The 22261-nt window shown below is 46.1% G+C and overlaps 1 protein-coding gene across 4 annotated transcripts in view; it reads left to right on the forward strand.

Annotated features, from left to right (window-relative positions):
* The first annotated feature begins 564 nt into the window (after positions 1-564).
* Positions 565-22261, forward strand: part of NCKAP1 (NCK associated protein 1) — a 248857-nt gene continuing 227160 nt past the window's right edge. For all 4 annotated transcript variants that reach the window (XM_082260288.1, XM_082260289.1, XM_082260290.1 and 1 more), the window contains exon 1: positions 565-959. In XM_082260288.1, the coding sequence (XP_082116414.1) occupies positions 852-959 (108 nt within the window). In that variant the 5' untranslated portion in view covers positions 565-851. The remainder of the gene's footprint in view (positions 960-22261) is intronic.

Consider the following 22261-nt stretch of genomic DNA (forward strand, 5'->3'; position numbering starts at 1 on the left):
TCTCACACACAAACACTATCCCTTGCACTGATCTCATAAACACACACTACCCCTGGCACTGATCACACACCCTACCCCTGGCACTGATCACACATACACACTACCCCTAGCACTGATATCACACACACACACTACCCCTGGCACTGATCACACACACACACTACCCCTGGCACTGATCACACATACACACTACCCCTAGCACTGATATCACACACACTACCCCTGGCACTGATCACACACACACTACCCCTGGCACTGATCACACACACACACACACTACCCCTGGCACTGATCACACACACACACACTACCCCTGGCACTGATCTCACACACAAACACTATCCCTTGCACTGATCTCATACACACACACTACCCCTGGAAGACTCACACTGAGATTAGTGGGCCCGTGGACTGAGCACTCCACTGTACACGAAGCTCTGCCCACACCTGTCCTGCCTTCACCTAGCTCTGCCCGCGGCTTCCACAGCCAATCAAGACGCCGCAGCGAATCGGTGATGTCACCACGGCATTCCGCGTTCACAGCACGGAGCACGGGCGAGGACGCGCATCTCCCGGATCCCTCGGGAAAGGGAGAGGGGCGGTGCTGGCGGTGGACGATCCCACATCTCGGCAGGAAGGGAGGGGCTGTCGGCGGTTCTAGGCAGGCGTGTCATCGCGGTAAACTGCGGAGCATGGGAGCTGTATGAGCGGTCCCCCCCCCTTTCCCTACCACAACAAACCCCCCCCCCTTTCCCTTCTCCCGGGCCGCCCGGGATCTCAGCCGTATCGCCTCAGAGCCCTTCTCCTCCCGGTGAGGCCGCCGCCGGCTCCTGTATTGGAGGACGGGCAGCATGTCGCGCTCCGTGCTGCAGCCCAGTCAGCAGAAGCTGGCCGAGAAACTCACCATCCTCAATGACCGGGGAGTCGGCATGCTCACCCGGCTCTACAACATCAAGAAGGTAAAACCGGGGAGCCGGGGGGAGGGAGGGGGGTGCGGGGCCTGAACCGGGATCCATGACACCGGGGGTGGAGAGAGGGAGGGGACTCCCGGAGAGAGGAGCCCGGACATCCCGGGGTGGTGGAAGGGACACACAGGGCGGTGCAGGATGAGGAGACCAGCTGCAGGGAGGAGGAGGAGGAAATCCTCCATGATTGTATAAATCACTGCACACCGATCACCATATCCCCGATTTACTGCACTCCAATCACTGCACACCGATTTACTGCACACCGATCACCAGGTCCCCGCTAGCTGCCCACCTATCACTGGATCCCCGATGTACTGCACACCGATCACTGGATCCCCGATGTACTGCACACCGATCACCGGATCCCCCACCGATCACCAGGTCCCCACTCGCTGCCCGACGATCACCAGATCCCCGATTCACTGCATAACAACACACCGATCACTGGGTCCCCGCTCGCTGCCCACCGATTACCGGATTGCCGCTCACTGCCCACCGATCACCGGATCGCTGCCCACCAATCACCAAATCGCCGTTCGCTGCCCACCAATCACCGGATCCCCGATTCACTGCATAACAACACACCGATCACTGAGTCCCCGCTCGCTGCCCACCGATTATCGGATCGCCGCTCACTGCCCACCAATCACCAAATCGCCGCTCGCTGCCCACCGATCACTGGATCCCCGATTTACTGCATAACGACACACCGATCACTGGGTCCCCGCTCGCTGCCCACCGATCACTGGATCCCCAATCGCAGCCCACCGATCACCGGATCCCTGATTTACTGCATAACGACACACCGATCACTGGGTCCCCGCTCGCTGCCCACCGATCACTGGATCCCCAATCGCAGCCCACCGATCACCGGATCCCTGATTTACTGCATACCGATCACCGGGTCCCCGCTCGCTGCCCACCGGGTCATCGCTCGCTGCCCACTGATCGCCGGGTCCCAGATCGCAGCCCACAATCACCGGATCCCCGATTTTACTGAATACCGACACACCGATCGCCGGGTCCCAGATTTACTGCATACCGATTACCGGATCCCCGCTCGCTGCCCACCGGGGCCCCGCATACTGATTACCGGGGGCCCTGATCTGCTACACAGCGGAACCCCCGATCACATATGGAGATGAGGGCTCCGGGGGTTTGTCCATTCTCCTGCCCGGTGATTGCTGTCATACATGGGGCACCAAGTGTACCTGTCATCTCCCTGTAATGATATAGTGCTAGGACTCCTATAGAAGTGTCAGTGATGACAGGAGGCTGCAGGGGATGATGGGAAATCTGAACTTCATCCAACCAGGAAGGGTCCCATTCACACCAGGTGTACTGGGAATGCGGTTTCCCTCTCGTGCATTTTCACGCAATGCGCATAGGGCATCCCATTTTAATATACAGGATTTATATAGCGCCAGCAGACAATACAATTCAATACAGGAGGGATCAGAGGGCCCGGCTCACCATTCACTTGAACAGGCTCCCCTATGCGCAACAAATGCCCCAAAGGTCCTGCGTTTTTTTTTTTTTTTTAATCCACCCCAACAAAATGCGTGCCTGCTAGCTGCATTTGGGATGCTGCTAAGAGTTAAAGGCATGGCAAGTGTGATCACATGCTGGTGTAATTGGGGCCTTGGGGTTCAATCATTCAGGGACATATATTGTAAAAGAAATGTGTGCACCTGGGGGTGACGGGCGCTGCCTACATAAGATTCTACAAATCAATGAAAGGAGGTGTCTGGTAAACATGTTCAGCGATGGATGGATGATATCTGAGCCCGGAGGTGTACATCCATCCCTGGTGGGTGATGGTAAAGCTGAATGTCCGGCACACAGCCTGAGCCAGCCCAAAGATAGATCAAAATTCATCCGTTTCTTCAGGAACCGGACCAATATCTATGGGCAGGCTGCTTGTACTATTGAAGGATTTAGGTACACCCAGCCTGTCAGTTTCTTTTTGTACAATCACTGCCTCCGGCTAGAGCCGGCAGCATTGATCATTGTATTCTGACAGGGGAAAAACCTTCTGCATTCATATTACAATAACGCAGCGGGAGGGATTCCCCCATCAGCACTGACTGTGTTGATGGGGAAAGCAGGTAATTTTCTTTCCTTCAACCTATGGTTGACGGGAAAAAAATTGCATAGTCTATGGCTTGCTTAAGGTGGTTATAAAGGCTCAAGGTTTTTTCCTTCATGCATAAAAGACCTGTGTGCAGCAGCCCTCCTTAGTACTTACCTGAGCCCTGTCGCGATCCCGTGATGTACATGATAGCCTCAGTTCTCTAGGGACCCTCTCCCTCCTCATTGGCTGGGACAGCAGCGGGAGCCATTTTCTCCCACTGCTGTCAATCGTAGCGAGTAGAGTTGGGTTAGGACCAAGCTGTGTGAATAGACACACAGAGCTGCAGCTCTGCATGGGTGCCCCCGCAGGAAGTTGTTCTCTCTGGGGGCATTTGCCAAGAGGGAGGGGCCAGGAGTGCCAGCAAGTGAGCCAGAGGAGGAGGATTGGAGCTGCTCTGTGCAAAACCAATGCACAGAGCAGGTAAGTATAACATGTTTGTTTAGTTTTTTTTTTCTATGCAAGAAACTTGCCTTTAATATCACTTTAAGGTGGAAATCCACTCAGAGGGAGGTTTAAGGACTCTTCCCCTGCTCCTCTTGCACACATGACACTTTTGAGGGGTGGAGGGGAACAGACCCAATACCCTATACTCAGTTTTGACATGTATCTGCTCCCACTTCCGTTCCAGGCGCCGAGGCGCTCGGGAACAGAAGTTCTCCTCCACCCCCCTACTGACAGGTCCCAGAAGACTGCATCCACCAATCCAGGATGCCCTGCGCGACTCGCGCATGCGCAGTGGGCACCCGGCTATGAAGCCCCAGGCTGTCACTGCCAGGTGTCCATAGTGCAGATTCCGGCACTGCTGAGGATAAAGACGGCTGGGCTGAGTGCAATGCTGGACTGTGGGATAGGTCAGTGGCTGTTTTTTTAAAGTCAGCAGCTACATTTTTTTTTTTCCTTAGGTGGCTGGAGCTCCTCTTTAAGGGCGCATTACCGGACAGGCACAGCAGGACGTGCATTGTAAAATGCCAGCATATTTCTGTGTCCAGGAGTGACAGGGGCTGGGTACAGTGGCCTGTACAAAGCAATGACAGGCTGTGTCTACACTGGTAAACACAAATCTTGTGTCACCCCTGGATGTAGACTGTCCCTGTACATATGTATACACACAGATTTCTGTCTACCAGTGTACAGGTAAAGCCTGTCATTGCATTGTACAGGCCGCTGTACCCAACTCCTGTCACCCCTGGATGTAGACTGTCCCTGTACATATGTATACACAGATTTCTGTCTACCAGTGTACAGGTAAAGCCTGTCATTGCATTGTACAGGCCGCTGCACCCAACTCCTGTCACCCCTGGATGTAGACTGTCCCTGTACATATGTATACACAGATTTCTGTCTACCAGTGTACAGGTAAAGCCTGTCATTGCTTTGTACAGGCCGCTGCACCCAACTCCTGTCACCCCTGGATGTAGACTGTCCCTGTACATATGTATACACAGATTTCTGTCTACCAGTGTACAGACAAAGCCTGTCATTGCTTTGTACAGGCCGCTGCACCCAACTCTGTCACCCCTGGATGTAGACTGTCATTGTACATATGTATACATACAGATTTGTGTCCACCAGTGTACAGGTAAAGCCTGTCATTGCATTGTACAGGCCGCTGCACCCAACTCCTGTCACCCCTGGATGTAGACTGTCCCTGTACATATGTATACACACAGATTTCTGTCTACCAGTGTACAGGTAAAGCCTGTCATTGCATTGTACAGGCCGCTGTACCCAACTCCTGTCACCCCTGGATGTAGACTGTCCCTGTACATATGTATACACAGATTTCTGTCTACCAGTGTACAGGTAAAGCCTGTCATTGCATTGTACAGGCCGCTACACCCAACTCCTGTCACCCCTGGATGTAGACTGTCCCTGTACATATGTATACACAGATTTCTGTCTACTAGTGTACAGGTAAAGCCTGTCATTGCTTTGTACAGGCTGCTGTACCCAACTCCTGTCACCCCTGGATGTAGACTGTCCCTGTACATATGTATACACACAGATTTCTGTCTACCAGTGTACAGGTAAAGCCTGTCATTGCTTTGTACAGGCCGCTGCACCCAACTCCTGTCACCCCTGGATGTAGACTGTCCCTGTACATATGTATACACACAGATTTCTGTCTACCAGTGTACAGGTAAAGCCTGTCATTGCATTGTACAGGCCGCTGCACCCAATTCCTGTCACCCCTGGACACAAAAGTATGCCTGCTTTGTTTAAAAAAAAAGGAAAAGAAATGTACTTCACACTGTGCCTGTGTATTATTGAGCCCTTAGGCCAAGTGCCTGGCATTCAGATTTACCATCATCCAAGTGTGCACAGGTACAGAAGTATGTACACCCCTGGATGTAGACTCTTACAGCCTGTCATTGCTTTGTACAGGCCGCTGTACTGTGTGACTCCTGGATGAAGAAATATGGTCGTTATTTGGGGGGCAGTCACAGAGGTGATTGGGGCACACAGCAGATTTCTGTAGCAATGATCAGATTTTTAAAGCTGGAATTATTATTTACTGATTTATTACAGGTATTTAAATAGTGCTGATGCTTTAATCAGGGCTTTACGTACTCTACATTCATATTAGTCTCTGCCTAAGAAGCTTACAATCTAAGGCCCATATCTCACATCTGTACACATACTGGGGTAATATAGACCGGAGCCAATTACAAATATGTCTTTGGAGTGTAGGAGGAAACCAACGTAAGCAGAACATGAAAACTCCACACACATGGTGTCCTGCAGTTTTGTGTATGTGAATAGCTGTGGCCAGGAAGCCTGTACAAAGCAATGACAGGCTGACGGCGAATGTGGCTGTACACATCCAATGACACATGGGGACAATACCTGCAGTTAGGGACTGATGATAGTTCTTGTACACAGACAGTTTACATCCAGAGCTGATCATCAGTCCCTCACTTTCTGCGGATCTCCCGTGTGATATCGCTCCTGTGGTGTGCTGCCCTCTAAATGAGCCCTAAGACTTATTCACACCATGTTGTCTGGCAGCAATACACAACGCATAAAGAGTCATTTTCTGAGTGCCCTATTGTTGGTCACACCAGTAATAGTAGAACAGGCTGCATGTTTACCGCACGTGCAGGGCCGTCTTTAACACAGTGCAAAAGGGGCAGCTGCCCTGGGCCCAGTCATTGTTGTGGGGAGCAAAGCAGCTGCCCCTTGAGCCCGCACTGCCTGCAAATAGGTAATAAGTGAATTGTGGAGGGCCCAAGAAAATATCTGCCCAGGGTCCAATTAATATAAAAGACAAGACGACCCTGCGCACGTGTCGTACCACAACACAACACATTGCAGTACTTAAGGATGAATTAAACCTCATTTTGTGACAATTTTAATTTGCACACATTGTACAGAGCAGAATGCCCAGTGCTGCGATTGGGCCCTTATACACTCATAAAATACATATATCAGAAACGGTTTGTATTTCTGTCCATCCAGTCCTGAGATTGTCACTGCTCTGTATTTTGTTCTCAGGCTGGCTGTAGACTGGTATATGTTGTGCTTCATGTTGAATGAGTATGTCACTGTACTTAACACCTCTCTGGGTACATTTATTCACATGATTGGTGATCATATGATCCTTTCGGTCCAATAACAAACATCATTGCTAGTCTCCTAGCTGTACCCAATCTTTACATCCTGATTTGGTGTTTATTTATATCATTTTGAGGTCTCCGATATGACTAACTGCATTAAACAATTTATTTGCCTTTTATGTGAAGAAAATAATGGCTATTACCAGGTAATCCTCTGAACCTCCCACACTTAATGGTTGGAAATGACTTAACAGAAAAACTTCCACTTTATAAATTCACACACGAGGAATGTGGTTGCCGGACAAGTTGGAGAAGGTCTGACCCCCTGGCTGGGTGCACACCATACTATTCCTGCTGACCAATGAATGGTTCTTACAGTTTAACCACTTCTGGACTGGAGATTTTCCCTCTTAATGACCAGGCCATTTTTTGCAATTCGGCACTGCATTATTTCAACAGACAATTGCGCGGTCGTACGACGCTGTACCCAAATAAAATTGATGTCCTTTTTTTTCCCACACATAGTTTTCTATTGGTGGTATTTGATCACCTGTACAATTTATTTTTTTTTTCTTTCTTGCGCTATAAACAAAAAAGAGCGACATTTCTGAAGAAAAATAAAACAATATTTTTCTCTTTCTGCTATATAACATTCCCCCCCAAAAAAATTTACAAATCATCATTTTAGGCCAATTTGTATTCTGCTACATATTTTTGGTATAAGCGTATTTGGTTTGCACAAAACCAATCAAATCTACAAACTAGGGGAAAGATTTGTCTTTTTTTTTTTTAGTAATGGCAGCGATTTATAGTGGGACTGCAACATTGTGGCAGACAGATCGGACCCCTAAATGACACTTTTGGGGGGACCAGTGACATTACTACAGTAATCGTTACTAAAAATATGCACTGTTACTGTAATGATGCTGGCAGGGAATGGATTAACCTAGGGGCGATCAAAGGGTTAAATGTGAGCCTAGGGGGTGTTTTTTAACTGTGGGGGGGGGAGGGGGGGGCTTGTGAAATCAATACAGAGACCTGTGTTCCTAAATAGGAGGAACACAGGAGGTCTGCATTGATTCCTGTGAGAAAAATGGTCGGCTGTGTTTACAACAGCAGACCGCTGTTCTCTCTTCACGGGGAGCGGTCGCGAGTGCCCAGGCAGCAATCGTGGCCGCCGGCCCTGTGGGTCGGCTTCCCCGCTGGCGAGTGGGCGCACGCACCACCAGGATTACTCCTGCTGACCGTCGTACAGGTACGGCGATTCGCGGGAACCTGCCGATCTGCTGCTGTATGTAGGCGGCGGCTGGTTGGGATGTGGTTAAGAGTCTATACGTGGGATTGGCAATCTAGAAATCAAACCTGTATGAAGGTTCATATCTGAATTATGTTAACCTATTTGGAATATATATATTTAATCGATGATGGAGTACTTGTGGTTTTAAAGGCTGAAGGTTTTTTTTTTGTGTGTGCAGAAGCTCCCCCCCCCCCCCTAATACTAACCTGAGCCCCCTCTTGATCCAGTGATGTGCAAAAGAGCTAAGCTTTTCCCGGGTCTCTCATTCCTCATTGGCTAAGACAGCAGCTGCAGCCATAGGCTCCTGCTACTGTCAATCACAGCCAGTGAGCCAATGAGGATAGAGCAGGGGGTGGGGCTGAGCCACAGCTCTGTGTTTTTTGGACGCATAGAGTAGGGCTTGGGAGTGAGCATGCACCAGTGCCCCATCAGGAAGCAGCTTCCTATTGGGGGCACTGGCTGAAGAGGAGCACTGGTGGGGGACCCAAAAAGGATTGGGGCTGCTCTGTGCAAAACCACTACACAGAGCAGGTAAGTATGACTGGTTTATTTTCTTTTAATGAACCTTTAATGTCACTTTAATTCATGTTTAGAGCGCAATCATCATCAAAAAAAAAAAAAGACCGTGACCTCAAAGGACAATATAATATGATATAAGATTACAGCACAAGTGGAGACGCTCATTTTTAGTAAAGTATGGTTCTCTGTTTTCATGTGATTGAGCTTTTATTTTCTGTAGCCTTACATTTTATATTCTAGTTCTGCGAGTCTTATGTTTTTTATGCTGGAAAATGAATAAAAATAAGGATAAATAATGTCATTGTGATCTCTGGGATACAGGCAGGTGTCATGGAATTTCCAATGTTGCTGATGACAGAAACCTGTGCCCAGGAGGACATGGGCTGCACTCTGCCCTATCATTGCCTGGCTGTCATGCTGACCTTGTGGCTTCAGTTGTTTGTCAGTCATTGACTGAACAGGTACACAGATTTGTGTTGTCTTCCCTGGCTGCATGCTTGTTTCATGTTAGGGATTCAAGGAAAGCATTGCAATTATTGGAATGGGTTGGTAGGCAATTAGCATTTTTTTTCAGCAGGTCTGCTATGACAGCTCTTTTATATTACACATCATAGGACGCGGTGAGCCATTTTCTGCCTGATCAGATGCAGGAACATTTTTCTGTATCTGCCTGACTATTGCAACAAAAACCATTTAGGGCGCCTAGCTTTAACCAGTTAACGTATATAAAAAGTAAAATGAATTATTGCAACGCTTATTGATGGATGTAATCACTGGAGTGAGGCATCAAAGTTAAAGTGATTGTAAATAGGGATGCACCGAATGTTCGGCAACCGAAATTATTCGGCCGAAAATAGCCAAAAAAGCACTTTCGGTGTTCGGCCGAATAAGTAAATAGGCCGAATAAATTTTGCCGAACAATGAAGTTCTGTAGTAAATGATTTCTTTTTACCACTAGGAGGACAGTGCACACCTCAGGCTTTACCAGGCAGTTAAACTTCTCCACATATCCTCGTCACTTCCGGTTGCTCTCTTCTATACACAACAGAGGACGGCTCAAGTCTCGCGATGTTTCCTGAAGAAATCCTTTCTGTTTGGGCGGAAGTTGTGTTTGTAGCTTGAGAGTGATAGAGAGATGGATGCGGGGGGAAGGAGGTTGGAAGGACGCTGCTGGTTCGGCATCTCCCAGCTGAGCTGAGTCCCCAGGAGCAGAGAGAGCTGCTGGAGAAGAGCGGAGCATGCAGTGTGCGCATGTGTTGTGGGAGGACGAGGGAGCACAGATACTGTGTATGAGCCCCTGTGTCAGAGGCGTAACTAGAACCTTCAGGGCCCTGATGCAAGAAACCATGAAGGGCCCCCCAGACCCCTGGCCGGGGCCCTTACCTTCAAGCCCAGGGCTCTTCCCACTAATCCTGGGGCTCTTTACACTCGTTGCATGGCCTTTTATTATGGTCCCGCAGCAGGATTCTTTCACAAGTTCTGCAGTGGGCCCCCTTCCTGCAATCTTGTGGGCCCACTTCCTGCAATCTTGGGGCCTCCCCACAGTGGTGCAATGCCAGGGTCCAGTCGCAAGTGTGACCTTTGCGATCCTGGAAGTTCACCCACTGGTTTGCTACCGGGCCCCCTGGAGCATGGGGCCCGGTAGCGATTGCAACCCCTGTAGTTACGCCCCTGCCCTGTGTGCTCCATGTGTACAGTGATCGCTGTGTGTAATACTAGTACACTCCGGTTAGGAATAAATAACATTGAAGCCGACATGTGGGTATGATTTGTATTGGTCCAGACTGGCACAGTGTACTTACCTGACAGATCCCTGGGGAAGCTGGAAATGCCCCTCCTCCACTGATCACCGCAGTCTTCTGGGTCCAGTGCCTGAGCAGCTGCATAGTGACCACATGGAGAGGTTCGCTGGCCACCGCTACCATTTACAGAATATTTTGAAATTGTATTTTTGTTATTTGATTTATTTATCTGAAAAGCAACACAAAATGGTAAAAAGCTAATTTTTACCATTTAATTATTGTAATGGTGAAAAAATTGGCAAAATAAATGGAAAAAATGCGAAACACCGCGTTTGGTATTCGGCCTTCAGCCAAGCATTTCATTATTCTTCGGCTTCGGCCAAGAATTTCATTTCGGTGCATCCCTAATTGTAAAGTCTCATATTTTTTTAAATTAAAAATAACAAACCTTTCATACTTACCTGCTCTGTTGCAGTCGGTTTTGCACAGAGCTGCCCGAATCCTCTTCTTATCGGGTCCCTCTTCAGTGCTCCTGTCCCCTCCCTCCTGCTGGGTGCCCCCACATCAAGCAGCTTGCTATGGGGGCACCTGAGTCGAGTCACAGCTTTGTGTGTCCATTCAGACACGGAGCTGCAGGTCAGTCCCGCCCCACCCCCTTTCTTTTCTCATTGGCTGGCTGACTTTGACAGCAGCAGGCGCCAATAGTGCTGTGCTGCTGTCTCGGCCAATGAGGAGGGGAGTCCCGGACAGCTAAGACATTTCTACAACATCCCTGAAGCTAGAGGGACCTCAGGTAAGTATTAGGGGGGCTGCTGAAACACAGAAGGCATTTTATCTTAATGCATTGATAAAAAAAAAAAACCTTCTGCCTTTACAACCACTTTAATAATTGGCATCCGTATCTCTTTGATATGTATATACATTTAGGTTCTGTTTACTTAGACATGGCATATATATATATATATATATATATATATATATATATATATATATATATATATATATATATATATATATAAATCATAGAAACTATGGGGTTAAAGTATCTGTTGAGACAACTGTTCTCCTTGGCAGCCAATTAGATTCTTCCTTTCATCATCCCAAATTGCATTACAGATATGACCAAAAACTGAAATAGACATTTTGGGTAGAATAACTTTTTTTAACCACTTCCATACCGAGCCAATTCTGGCACTCCGCTACTACATGGAAAAAAATCATTTTTTTTTGCAAGAAAATGACTCCGAAGTGAACCCCCAAACATATAATGTTTTTTTATTTATTTTTTTAGCAAAGACCCTAGGGAATAAAATGGCAGTCATTGAAACTTCTTATGTCACACGGTATTTGCGCAGCAATTTTTCAAACGTTTTTTTTTTTTTTTGGAAAACATTGAATTAAAAATAAATCAAAACCCTAAAGTTATCCCAATTTTTTTTCTTAAATGTGAAAGATGTTACCTGAGTAAATTGAAACCTAACATGTCTCACTTTAAGGCCCCTTTCACACTTGTGCGACTTCAAATTGATTTTGACGCAACTTTTTGCCACGATTTTAAAGCGAGTTTGACTGGGCTTATAATGTCTTTTACTCAAAACGCATCAAAATCATGCCAAAAGTAGTGCAGGGACTACTTTGAAGTAGACGCACAAATATGAATGGGGTTCATTGGAAATTATGGAGAACGACTGGTCATGCGATTTTGCAGTCCCAAATCGCATGACAAGTCGCACAAGTGTGAAAGGGGCCTTAAACTGCGCACATTCGAGGAATGGCGCCAAACTTCGGTACTTAAATATCTCCATAGACAACACTTTAAAATTTACAGGTTAACTGTTTAGAGTTACAGAAGAGGTCTTGGGCCAGAAATGTTGGTCTCGCTGTAATGTTCGCAACAACGCCTCACATGGATGGATTGAACGTCTTTTCATATGTGGGTGCGACGTACGTATGCATTTGCTTCTGCGTGTGAGCACTCGGACGGTGGCACTTTCAATTTTTTATTTTTTTACACTTTCCATACATTTTTTTTTTTTTTTTTTTCTTTTTAACTACTTTTATTCCTATTACAAGGAATGTAAACCGTAAACATGCTTTGTAATAGGAAGAGGGCATGACAGGTCCTCTTTATGGAGAAATCTGGGGTAATTTAGACCTTAAACCTCCCCCCAGGCTGGAAAGCCTGAGATCAAAAGAAAAAGCGATCACGGCACTATTTACAACTGCCAGGCCAGATGTGACGTCCTAACGTCGTGGCCGGGCCTCAGAGTCATAGAGGCTGCCAGGGACCATCTGGTCCTCGGTATTCTCTATGGTAAATGTCTGCCGCCGGTGGATTCCTTCTTCCCTGGCTCGTCGATCGCACGAGCAAGCCAGTAGATGCACCAGAGGGCGGTGGAAAGGGATGTCCCCACCCTTTGCCGCCTGTAAGAACAATCAAGTGGCCAAACAGCTGCTATGATTGTTCTTACGGTGCAGGGAATTGCCGGCTGAAACAATATCTGAATGATGCTTGTAGCTGCCGGCATCATTCAGATATCCCCACTCAAAGCCCATGATGTCGAATGATGTACTGCGGTATGGAAGTGGTTAAGGAGTAGAACATTCTTAAAACAGGAGATGTTCACGTGAATCGTTTCATTGCATATTCCAAAAATAGGAGGATTATTCTTTATTTCCAGACAGTGGGCGAACCGTTGAGATCATGTCTTTATGTTCCAAACAGCCAGATGCACACCCAGAACCACTGGTGTATAGAGCAAATATATGAAATTATAGAGTTCTTTATTCCAAACTGCATGTGCTTGTTCCAGGCTTCTTTTCCCAAGCCCTACTCCATGAAGGCCAGGAGGCGTGAAGCAGCAGTTTGAAAGCAATGGTTGTTGAATATTAGGCTTTAGCTGTAGTTCTGGATGTGCTTCTGGCCAGTGGGACATAAAGCCTTCATTTGCATGGCTCTGACCACTGTCCTGACATAAGGAATAATCTCCTTATTTTTGGAACATGTGATGGAATGAGACGTGAATAGCTTTTGCTGTAAGAAGGCTTTAGGCCTTGTACACACTGCTAGTTTTTCTTTTTTTTTTGTCATTTAACCCAGCAGGGCTGAACAAAAAAAAGACCGCTCAGGAGGGGCCACTGTACTAACTATCCGACGTTAGTACAGCAATCTCCCCTGCTGTGCTATTGTGTTCTGACAGGGGAACTGCCCCCTCGCCAGAACACTCCGGTTAGCACTCTGTCAGTGGCTAAGAGTGCTTATTGGGGGCTGATCAGAATTTTTTTTCAGTCATGTCCCTTCAACAGAAGCCAGCCAAATGACTGTCTTCTGTCGGACCGGCTGCCGTACATATAGGCCCAGAAAAAAAGCAGAGGGCGCCTCTATAAGAGTGTGGAGTATTGGAAACAGAAGTTTGGTAGTGATGAATCAATCTAGCACTCACGTTTGAGGAAGGAAGTATAAGCTTGTCATCTGTGGAATTCTAAACATCTCTAGCAGAGATGGGCCGTGAAGCGTCTGGCGTTGGGCAGCGATGGGCCCGTGAAGCGGCTGGTGTTGGGCAACGATGGGCCCGTGAAGCGGCTGGTGTTGGGCAGCGATGGGCCCGTGAAGCGGCTGGTGTTGGGCAGCGATGGGCCCGTGAAGCGGCTGGTGTTGGGCAGCGATGGGGCTCGTGAAGCGGCTGGTGTTGGGCAGCGATGGGCCCGTGAAGCGGCTGGTGTTGGGCAGCGATGGGGCTCGTGAAGCGGCTGGTGTTGGGCAGCGATGGGGCTCGTGAAGCGGCTGGTGTTGGGCAGCGATGGGGCTCGTGAAGCGGCTGGTGTTGGGCAGCGATGGGGCTCGTGAAGCGGATGGTGTTGGGCAGCGATGGGGCTCGTGAAGCGGCTGGTGTTGGGCAGCGATGGGGCCCGTGAAGCGGCTGGTATTGGGCAGCGATGGGGCTCGTGAAGCGGCTGGTGTTGGGCAGCGATGGGGCCCGTGAAGCGGCTGGTGTTGGGCGGCGATGGGGCTCGTGAAGCGGCTGGTGTTGGGCGGCGATGGGGCCCGTGAAGCGGCTGGTGTTGGGCGGCGATGGGGCCCGTGAAGCGGCTGGTGTTGGGCAGCGATGGGGCTCGTGAAGCGGCTGGTGTTGGGCAGCGATGGGGCTCGTGAAGCGGCTGGTGTTGGGCAGCGATGGGGCCCGTGAATCGGCTGGTGTTGGGCAGCGATGGGGCTCGTGAAGCGGCTGGTGTTGGGCGGCGATGGGGCTCGTGAAGCGGATGGTGTTGGGCAGAGATGGGGCCCGTGAAGCAGGCAAGTGATTTCAGATGTGAATCGGATTGCACTGAATCACAAAAGGATATAACATTGTTCCTATGAAGCCTGTTCACATCAGTGAAGTGCAGCAGCAAATCCAACTTTGGGAAAGGATCCTGTGCTTTTCTTTGGTGCGATGCAGTGTGATTCTGTGGTCTATAGACCTAAACGGAATTGCTTTCAAATGCTATTCTGACTTGTCATACGATTCCAGCAGGATTTCTTCCCCCAGCACAGGAATCGCAGCTGTATCAAAATTTTGTCAAAATCCCATCAAGTTGCACTGCAACTGCTTTTAACCCCTTCGCGCCTACAGAACGGAAATATGCGGTCTCAGCTTTAAGGGGCTGTACTGGGGTGATGGCTTCAGCTGGAGGCCGTTGTTTAGAGCCGACCATTGGCATTCTTGTAATGACAATCAATGCGGCTGAGCAGCTGCTCAGCTGTCATTACAAGGATTGGGAGGGGACGCCCCCCTCCTGCTGCCTTTCGCGGCTCGCCCACGTCTTCCGTTCCATCAGTAGACCCGAGCCACCAGCCGACACATCCTCTGGCTGGTTGGAGTCCCGAAAAAAGCCGAATTTGCGCTGATCGGGTCTCCGATGTAAAAACCTGGAAGCGTTGTCATGACATCAATTCCTGGTACTGGAGCCTTAAAGGCGCCAGATTTAAAAAAAAAATAAAAAAAAAATGAAAGCATTCAAAACAGCCAAACTTGGTGTTTTGAGAGCTTTTAAGTGCAGAGGAGGGGTTTGGGGTCTTTTTAGACCCCATATCCCTCCATAAAGAGTACCTGTCCCTGCCTATTACTGTCACAAGGGATGTTGACATTCCTTGTGACAGCAATAAAAGTAATCAACTTTTTTTTTTTTTTTAAATAGTGTAAAAAATAAATAAATAAATAAATACAATTTTTTAAAGCTCCATGTTCGCACGCAGAAGCGAACGCATATGCAAGTCGCGCTTGCATTTGAAAACGATGTTCAAACCACACGTGAGGTATTGCTGCGATTGTCAGCGTGAGAGCAATAATTCTTGCACAAGACCTCCTCTGTAATTCTAAACTGGTAACTGTTACATTTTAGAGATTTTTATGTATTGAATTTGTCGCCATTCCACAAGTGTGCGCAATTTTAAAGTGTGACATGTTCAATCTCTATTTACTCAGTGTAACATCATCTTTCACATTATACAAAAAAACTGTGCTAACTTAACTGTTTTTTTTTTTTTTTTTTGATTTATGAAAGTGTATTTCTTCCCAAAAAATTGCATTTGAAAGACCGCTACGCCAGTACCGTGTGACATAAAATATTGCAATGATCGCCATTTTATTCTATGAGTTTGTGCTAAAAAGATATATAATGTTTGGGGGTTCTAAGTAATTTTCTAGCAAAAAATTCTGATTTTTAACTTGTAAGCAAGAAATGTCAGAAAAAGGCTTAGGCGCGAAGGAGTATAAGCACGCAGATCAAAATTTTACTGCATGAGTGTGAAACTGGCCTTAGTCCCGGTTCACATATGTGCTATAGCAGACATTGCATGGAATTCAGGGCGCACTTATATGAAAATCACATGTGATGCAAATTCAGCCATACAGATTGTATGGCTGAATTTGCATCGCATTTGGGCACGACTTGCACAGGGCCCTTTTTTGGGTCCACAGCAGAATCAGATCGCACACACCTATGTGATCTGATTCATGTCCGAACTGACAGTTCGCATTGATGTTCGCACAAGCGAACTGATCTGGGGGTGAGTTAACTTTGTATTGACCCCCCCCCCCAGCGATTCGCATATGGCAGTGTGAACTGCCTGCGAGTTGAATGCGATGCAGGGACCCACAGTGGATTTGCAGGGTTCCCGCATTGCATATGTGTGAACTGGCACTTATTGTGGATGGTGGAGAGTAGGCCCCTAAGGAGCGAACTCCACCTGGCTTTGGCCTAGGTAGATCAGAGTACCTTGCCCCTGTCGGGAGTTTTGTGCCCCAGGGGTTCAGGGATTGAGTCCCTTCCCGTTTGGTGGTCAGACCAGCACAGTACTCTTGTGCAGTAGTCCCTGTGCTGTGATTTGATAGTTCACTTTTTTCATTCACAGGGTTTAGATAAGCTGAACTGAACAGTGGAGCTCCGTGTTTATTATAAAAAAAAAAAAAAAATTGGCTTATATTGGCATTTACATGTCTAAGCCTTATCTCTGGAATTGTCACCTCACATTCTGTGGTTAACCTATTGCCTATCTTTCACAGACTGTACCTCACTTATTTGTGCATTTTAAGGCTTATTTCTTTTAGGTATTATTTAGAATGCAAAATAAATGTAGTTTTTCCTTATTGCAAGGAACAAGGGCAAAGCACAGATCTGCTCAGTTTTTACGCAGGTTTTATACATTCTGTAAAAAAGTATAAAAATCAGCGAGCAATAATGTGTAATAGCCATGTCCATGTCAGCCTGCGATTTCCAGTGCCCTCTCATGATGCTAGATCTACCTCTGTAGTATACTGTGATTATATTTCTGTTAAGTGTACAGTGTCTTAGTATGTGATCTGTGTGTCTTCTGGGCCAATTCCCTCAATAGCTCATTCTGAGCAAAGAGGAAGTTTGCCTAGGAATGACAAGTGGCCTATGTGAAGTGAGTGCTATTCAGACAGTGTATTGTCATTGACAGGCTCACTTCCTCCTTGGCTGTACAGCTGGTCCCTGGGACCGCTCTGACCATGGCACTGTTATATGTCCAGGTTTCCTGTATGTTGACCTTCCTTGGTTGTTGATAAAATACTACAAGAGGTTGATTTTGTGTTCGAAGGCCCATGTTACACCAATAATTTTGCCACTGGTAGCAATGGTCAGTCACAGGATCACTAAGGCTGACATGTTGCTGACCGCTAGCTACACGCGGTACGCTTAAGACCGCATTCACACTGAAGTGGCACGACTTCGGGGGCGACCTGTGAAGTCCCGTGCACCGCGACTTTGGCGCGACTTGCACAGACTTCATATAATGAATGTATGCAAGTCGCTCCGAGGTCGCCCCGAAGTAGTACAGGACCCTTTTTCTAAGTCGGAGCGACTTGTATCGCTCTTATTAGAACGGGTCCTGTAGCACTGCATGGACCGTGACTTGTCAGACAAGTCGCCTGACAAGTCGCGGTAGTGTGAATGGAGCCTTAGTGAGAGTTTTGGTACACTATTTACAGGTAAAAAAATAAGATAAATGTAGTGTATGTACAGAGATATACACTCACCGGCCACTTTATTAGGTACACCGAGTAAGTACTGGGTCAGACCCCCTTTGGACTTCAGAACTGCCCTAATTCTTCATGGCATAGATTCAACAAGGCATTGGAAACATTCCTCAGAGATTTTGGTCCACATTGACATGATAGTGTCATGCAGTTGCTGCAGATTTGTCGGCTGCGAATCTCCCATTCAAGCACATCGCAAAGGTTCTCTATTGGATTGAGATCTGGTGACTGTGGAGGCCATTGGAGTACAGTGACCTCATTGTCATGTTCAAGAAACCAGTGGTGAGATGATTGGAGCTTTGTGACTTTGTGACATGGTGCATTATCCTGGAAGGAGCCATCAGAAGATGGGTACACTGTAGTCGTAAGGGATGGACATGGTCAGCAACTATGCTCAGGTGAGCCGTGGCGTTTAAATGAAGCTCAATTGGTACGAAGTGGCCCAAAGTGTGCCACGAAAATATCCCCCACACTATTACACCACCAGTGTGAACTGTTGATAGAAGGCAGGATGGATCCATCTGAATGTTGTAGCTGAAATCGAGACTCATCAGACCAGGAAATGTTTTTCCAATCTTCTGTTGTCTAATTTTGGTGAGTCTGTGCGAATTGTAGCCTCAGTTTCCTGTTCTTAGTGGACAGGAGTGACACCCGGTGTGGTCTTCTGCTGCTGTAGACCATCTGCTTCAAGGTTTGATATGTTGTGCATTCAGAGATGGTATTCTGCATACCTGAGTAGTTATTTGAGTTACTGTTGTCTTTCTATCATTTCAAACCAGTTTGCCCATTCTCCTCTGACTTTAACAAGGCTTTTTCCTCCACACAACCGGTGATTTTCTCTTTTTTGGACCAAAACTGTAAACCCTAGAGATAGTTGTGTGTGAAAATCCCAGTTGATCAGCAGTTTTTACAATACTCAGACCAGCCTGTCTGACACCAACAACCATACCACGTTGAAAGTCCATTAAATCCCCTTTCTTCCCTATTCTGATGCTTGGTTTGAACCTCAGCAAGTTGTCCTCACCACTTCTAGATGTCTAAATGCGTTGCTGCCATGTGATTGGCTTATTAGCAGCTTGTTACCAAGCTATTGAACAGGTGTACATAATAAAGTGGCCGGTGTGTGCATGTATAGAAGTGTGTTTTATTTATTTATATATATATATATATATATATATTACATACCCAGTATCTCACAAAAGTGAGTACACTCCTCCCATTTTTGTGAATATTTTATTATATCTTTTCATGTGACAACACTGAAGAAATGACACTTTGCTACAATGTAAAGTAGTGAGTGTACAGCTTGTATAACAGTGTAAATTTTCTGTCCCCTCAAAACAACTCCACACACAGTCATTCATGTCTAAACCGCTGGCAACAAAAGTGAGTACACCCCTAAGGGAAAATGTTGAAATTGGGTCCATATTTTGTGTGGCCACAATTATTTTCCAGCACTGCCTTAACCCTCTTGGGCATGGAGTTTACCAGAGCTTCACAGGTTGCCACTGGAGTCCTCTTCCACTTCTCCATGATGACATCACAAAGCTTTTGGATGTTGGAGACCTTGCGCTCCTCCACCTTCTGTTTGAGGATGCCCCACAGATGCTCAATAGGGTTTAGGTCTGGAGACATGCTTGGCCAATCCATTACCTTTTTACTCTCAGCTTCTTTAGTAAGGCAGTGGTCGTTTTGGAGGTGTGTTTGGGGTCGTTATCATGCTGGAATACTGTCCTGTGGCCCAGTATATGTTGGCATTCATGGTTCCCTCAATGAGCTCATGCAGCCCCAGACCATGACACCCCCACCACCATGCTTGACTGTTGACTGTCTTTGTTCTTCTCACCTGGTTGCTGCCACACACGCTTGACACCATCTGAACCAAATACATTTATCTTGGTCTCATCAGACCACAGGACATGATTCCAGTAATCCATGTCCTTAGTCTGCTTGTCTTCAGAAAACTGTTTGCGGGCTTTCTTGTGCATCATCTTTAGAAGAGGCTTCCTTCTGGGATGACAGCCATGCAGACCACTTTTAAAGCAGTGTGCGGCGTATGGTCTGAGCACTGACAGGCTGACCCCCCCCCCCCACCCCCTTAACCTCTGCAGCAATGCTGGCAGCACTCATACGTCTATTTCCCAAAGACAACCTCTGGATATTACGCTAAATACATGCACTCAACTTCTTTGGTTGACCATAGTGAGGCCTGTTCTGAGTGGAACCTGTCCTGTTAAACCAATCAGGGGGTGTGTGTGATCCCTGCGCTGTCTGAGGTGGCCAGAGACTCCCTGCTGCAGCGCCACTGGGACTGATACTAAGGCAGTAAATGATATAATTCAAAGGGTAGTGGTGCGCTTCAGGGATTGGCTCTAATGGATCTCTATTTTAGGTTGGTGGCAGTGATGTGTACAATTCTTGCTTTAAAGGTGCTCCGCGTGATAAATATAATATTTATGTTTTTAAATAATTAGGCGATAAAAGTGCAGGTGTATTAAATCAAATCAGTCAATATCAAGGTTTTCTTAAAATAAATAAATATATGAGTACGGTGTGTATCAATGGATAAATAAATAAATAAATAAATATCAGAGTGCTACTTCTTTACCAGTGATATCAATAAATAAATTATATAAATCCAGTGTTGGTTTTCAATCTGATTCATAAACAGTAAAACGCATATATATTGTGCTCAAAATAAAGTGCTACATGCAATTTTCTATTAAAACGGTGCTAGAAAAGATGTCTGTGAATAGTTCAGTTGTAATTCTTCAAATATAAATATTTAAATGAAATAGTCCAAAAGAAAAAATTATATAGAGAACATCCAAAATAGCTTGTGTGAATACGTTCCTCGCTTATATCCGTGCTTCACTCATGCAATTAAGTGACTATGATCTCCTTCACCTTGTGTGTCACCTCTGAGTGCTCTAGCCTCTCACCTTATAGGCAAGATCAATTTGCCTTTGGTATCTATCCAAGCTCAACGATGAACTCAATTTCTCTCAATCCAGGTCCTTTCTTACTTAGTGGAGCTGCTTTCTTGGATCCCTCTAAATGTTTGTCTTGATCGTTTTTTGTACTATCCTCTTTGTCCGATCTTTAGTGTGCCTCAGAGACAAAGACTATTCATGGTGCAGTATATCCAACTCATTTATTAAAGTATAAAGATTTACACTTACAATTTAGGCATGATGCTTCAGCATGTAAACAAAAAAACAGCCGCTGGTTTTTTTGTTTACATGCTGAAGCATCATGCCTAAATTGTAAGTGTAAATCTTTATACTTTAATAAATGAGTTGGATATACTGCACCATGAATAGTCTTTGTCTCTGAGGCACACTAAAGATCGGACAAAGAGGATAGTACAAAAAACGATCAAGACAAACATTTAGAGGGATCCAAGAAAGCAGCTCCACTAAGTAAGAAAGGACCTGGATTGAGAGAAATTGAGTTCATCGTTGAGCTTGGATAGATACCAAAGGCAAATTGATCTTGCCTATAAGGTGAGAGGCTAGAGCACTCAGAGGTGACACACAAGGTGAAGGAGATCATAGTCACTTAATTGCATGAGTGAAGCACGGATATAAGCGAGGAACGTATTCACACAAGCTATTTTGGATGTTCTCTATATAATTTTTTCTTCTGTCCTGTTAAACCGCTGTATGGTCTTGGCCACCGTGTTGCAGCTCAGTTTCAGGGTCTTGGCAATCTTCTTATAGCCTAGGCCGTCTTTATGTAGAGCAACAATTCTTTTTTGCAGATCCTCAGAGTGTTCTTTGCCATGAGGGGCCATGTTGAATTTCCAGTGACCAGTATGAGAGAGCGAAAACACCAAATTTAACACACCTGCTCCCCATTCACACCTGAGACATTGTAACACTAACGAGTCACATGACATCGGGAAGGGAAAATGGTTAAGTGGGCCCAATTTGGACATTTTCACTTAGGGGTGTACTCACTTCTGTTGCCAGTGGGTAAGCCATTAATGGCTGTGTGTTGAGTTATTTTGAGGGGACAGCAAATGTACACTGTTATACAAGCTGTACACTCACTACTTTACATTGTAGCAAAGTGTCATTTCTTCAGTGTTGTCACATGAAAAGATATAATAAAATATTTACAAAAATGTGAGGGGTGTACTCACTTTTGTGAGATACTGTGTGTGTGTGTATATGTATATGTGTGTGTGTATATATATATATATATATATATATATATATATATATATATATATATATATATATATATATATATATATATATATATATATATATATATATATATATATATATATATATATATATATATATATATATATATTAATTATTTTTTTTTTTCTCCCTGTAAAACTCCCAAACCTCTCCCCTCCTCCTATCTATACTGGTAGACTCTTCAATCCTATCTATCCTAGTCAAGTGTAATTGAGTTTCCTTTTATTTTTTCCTCTATTGTCTAAAGTCATTAAAGTTTTTCACTTTCACTTTTCACTGGGAATATTAT

Source organism: Pelophylax lessonae (genome assembly GCF_965119305.1).
Source record: "Pelophylax lessonae genome assembly, chromosome: 6".
NCBI lineage: Eukaryota > Metazoa > Chordata > Amphibia > Anura > Ranidae > Pelophylax > Pelophylax lessonae.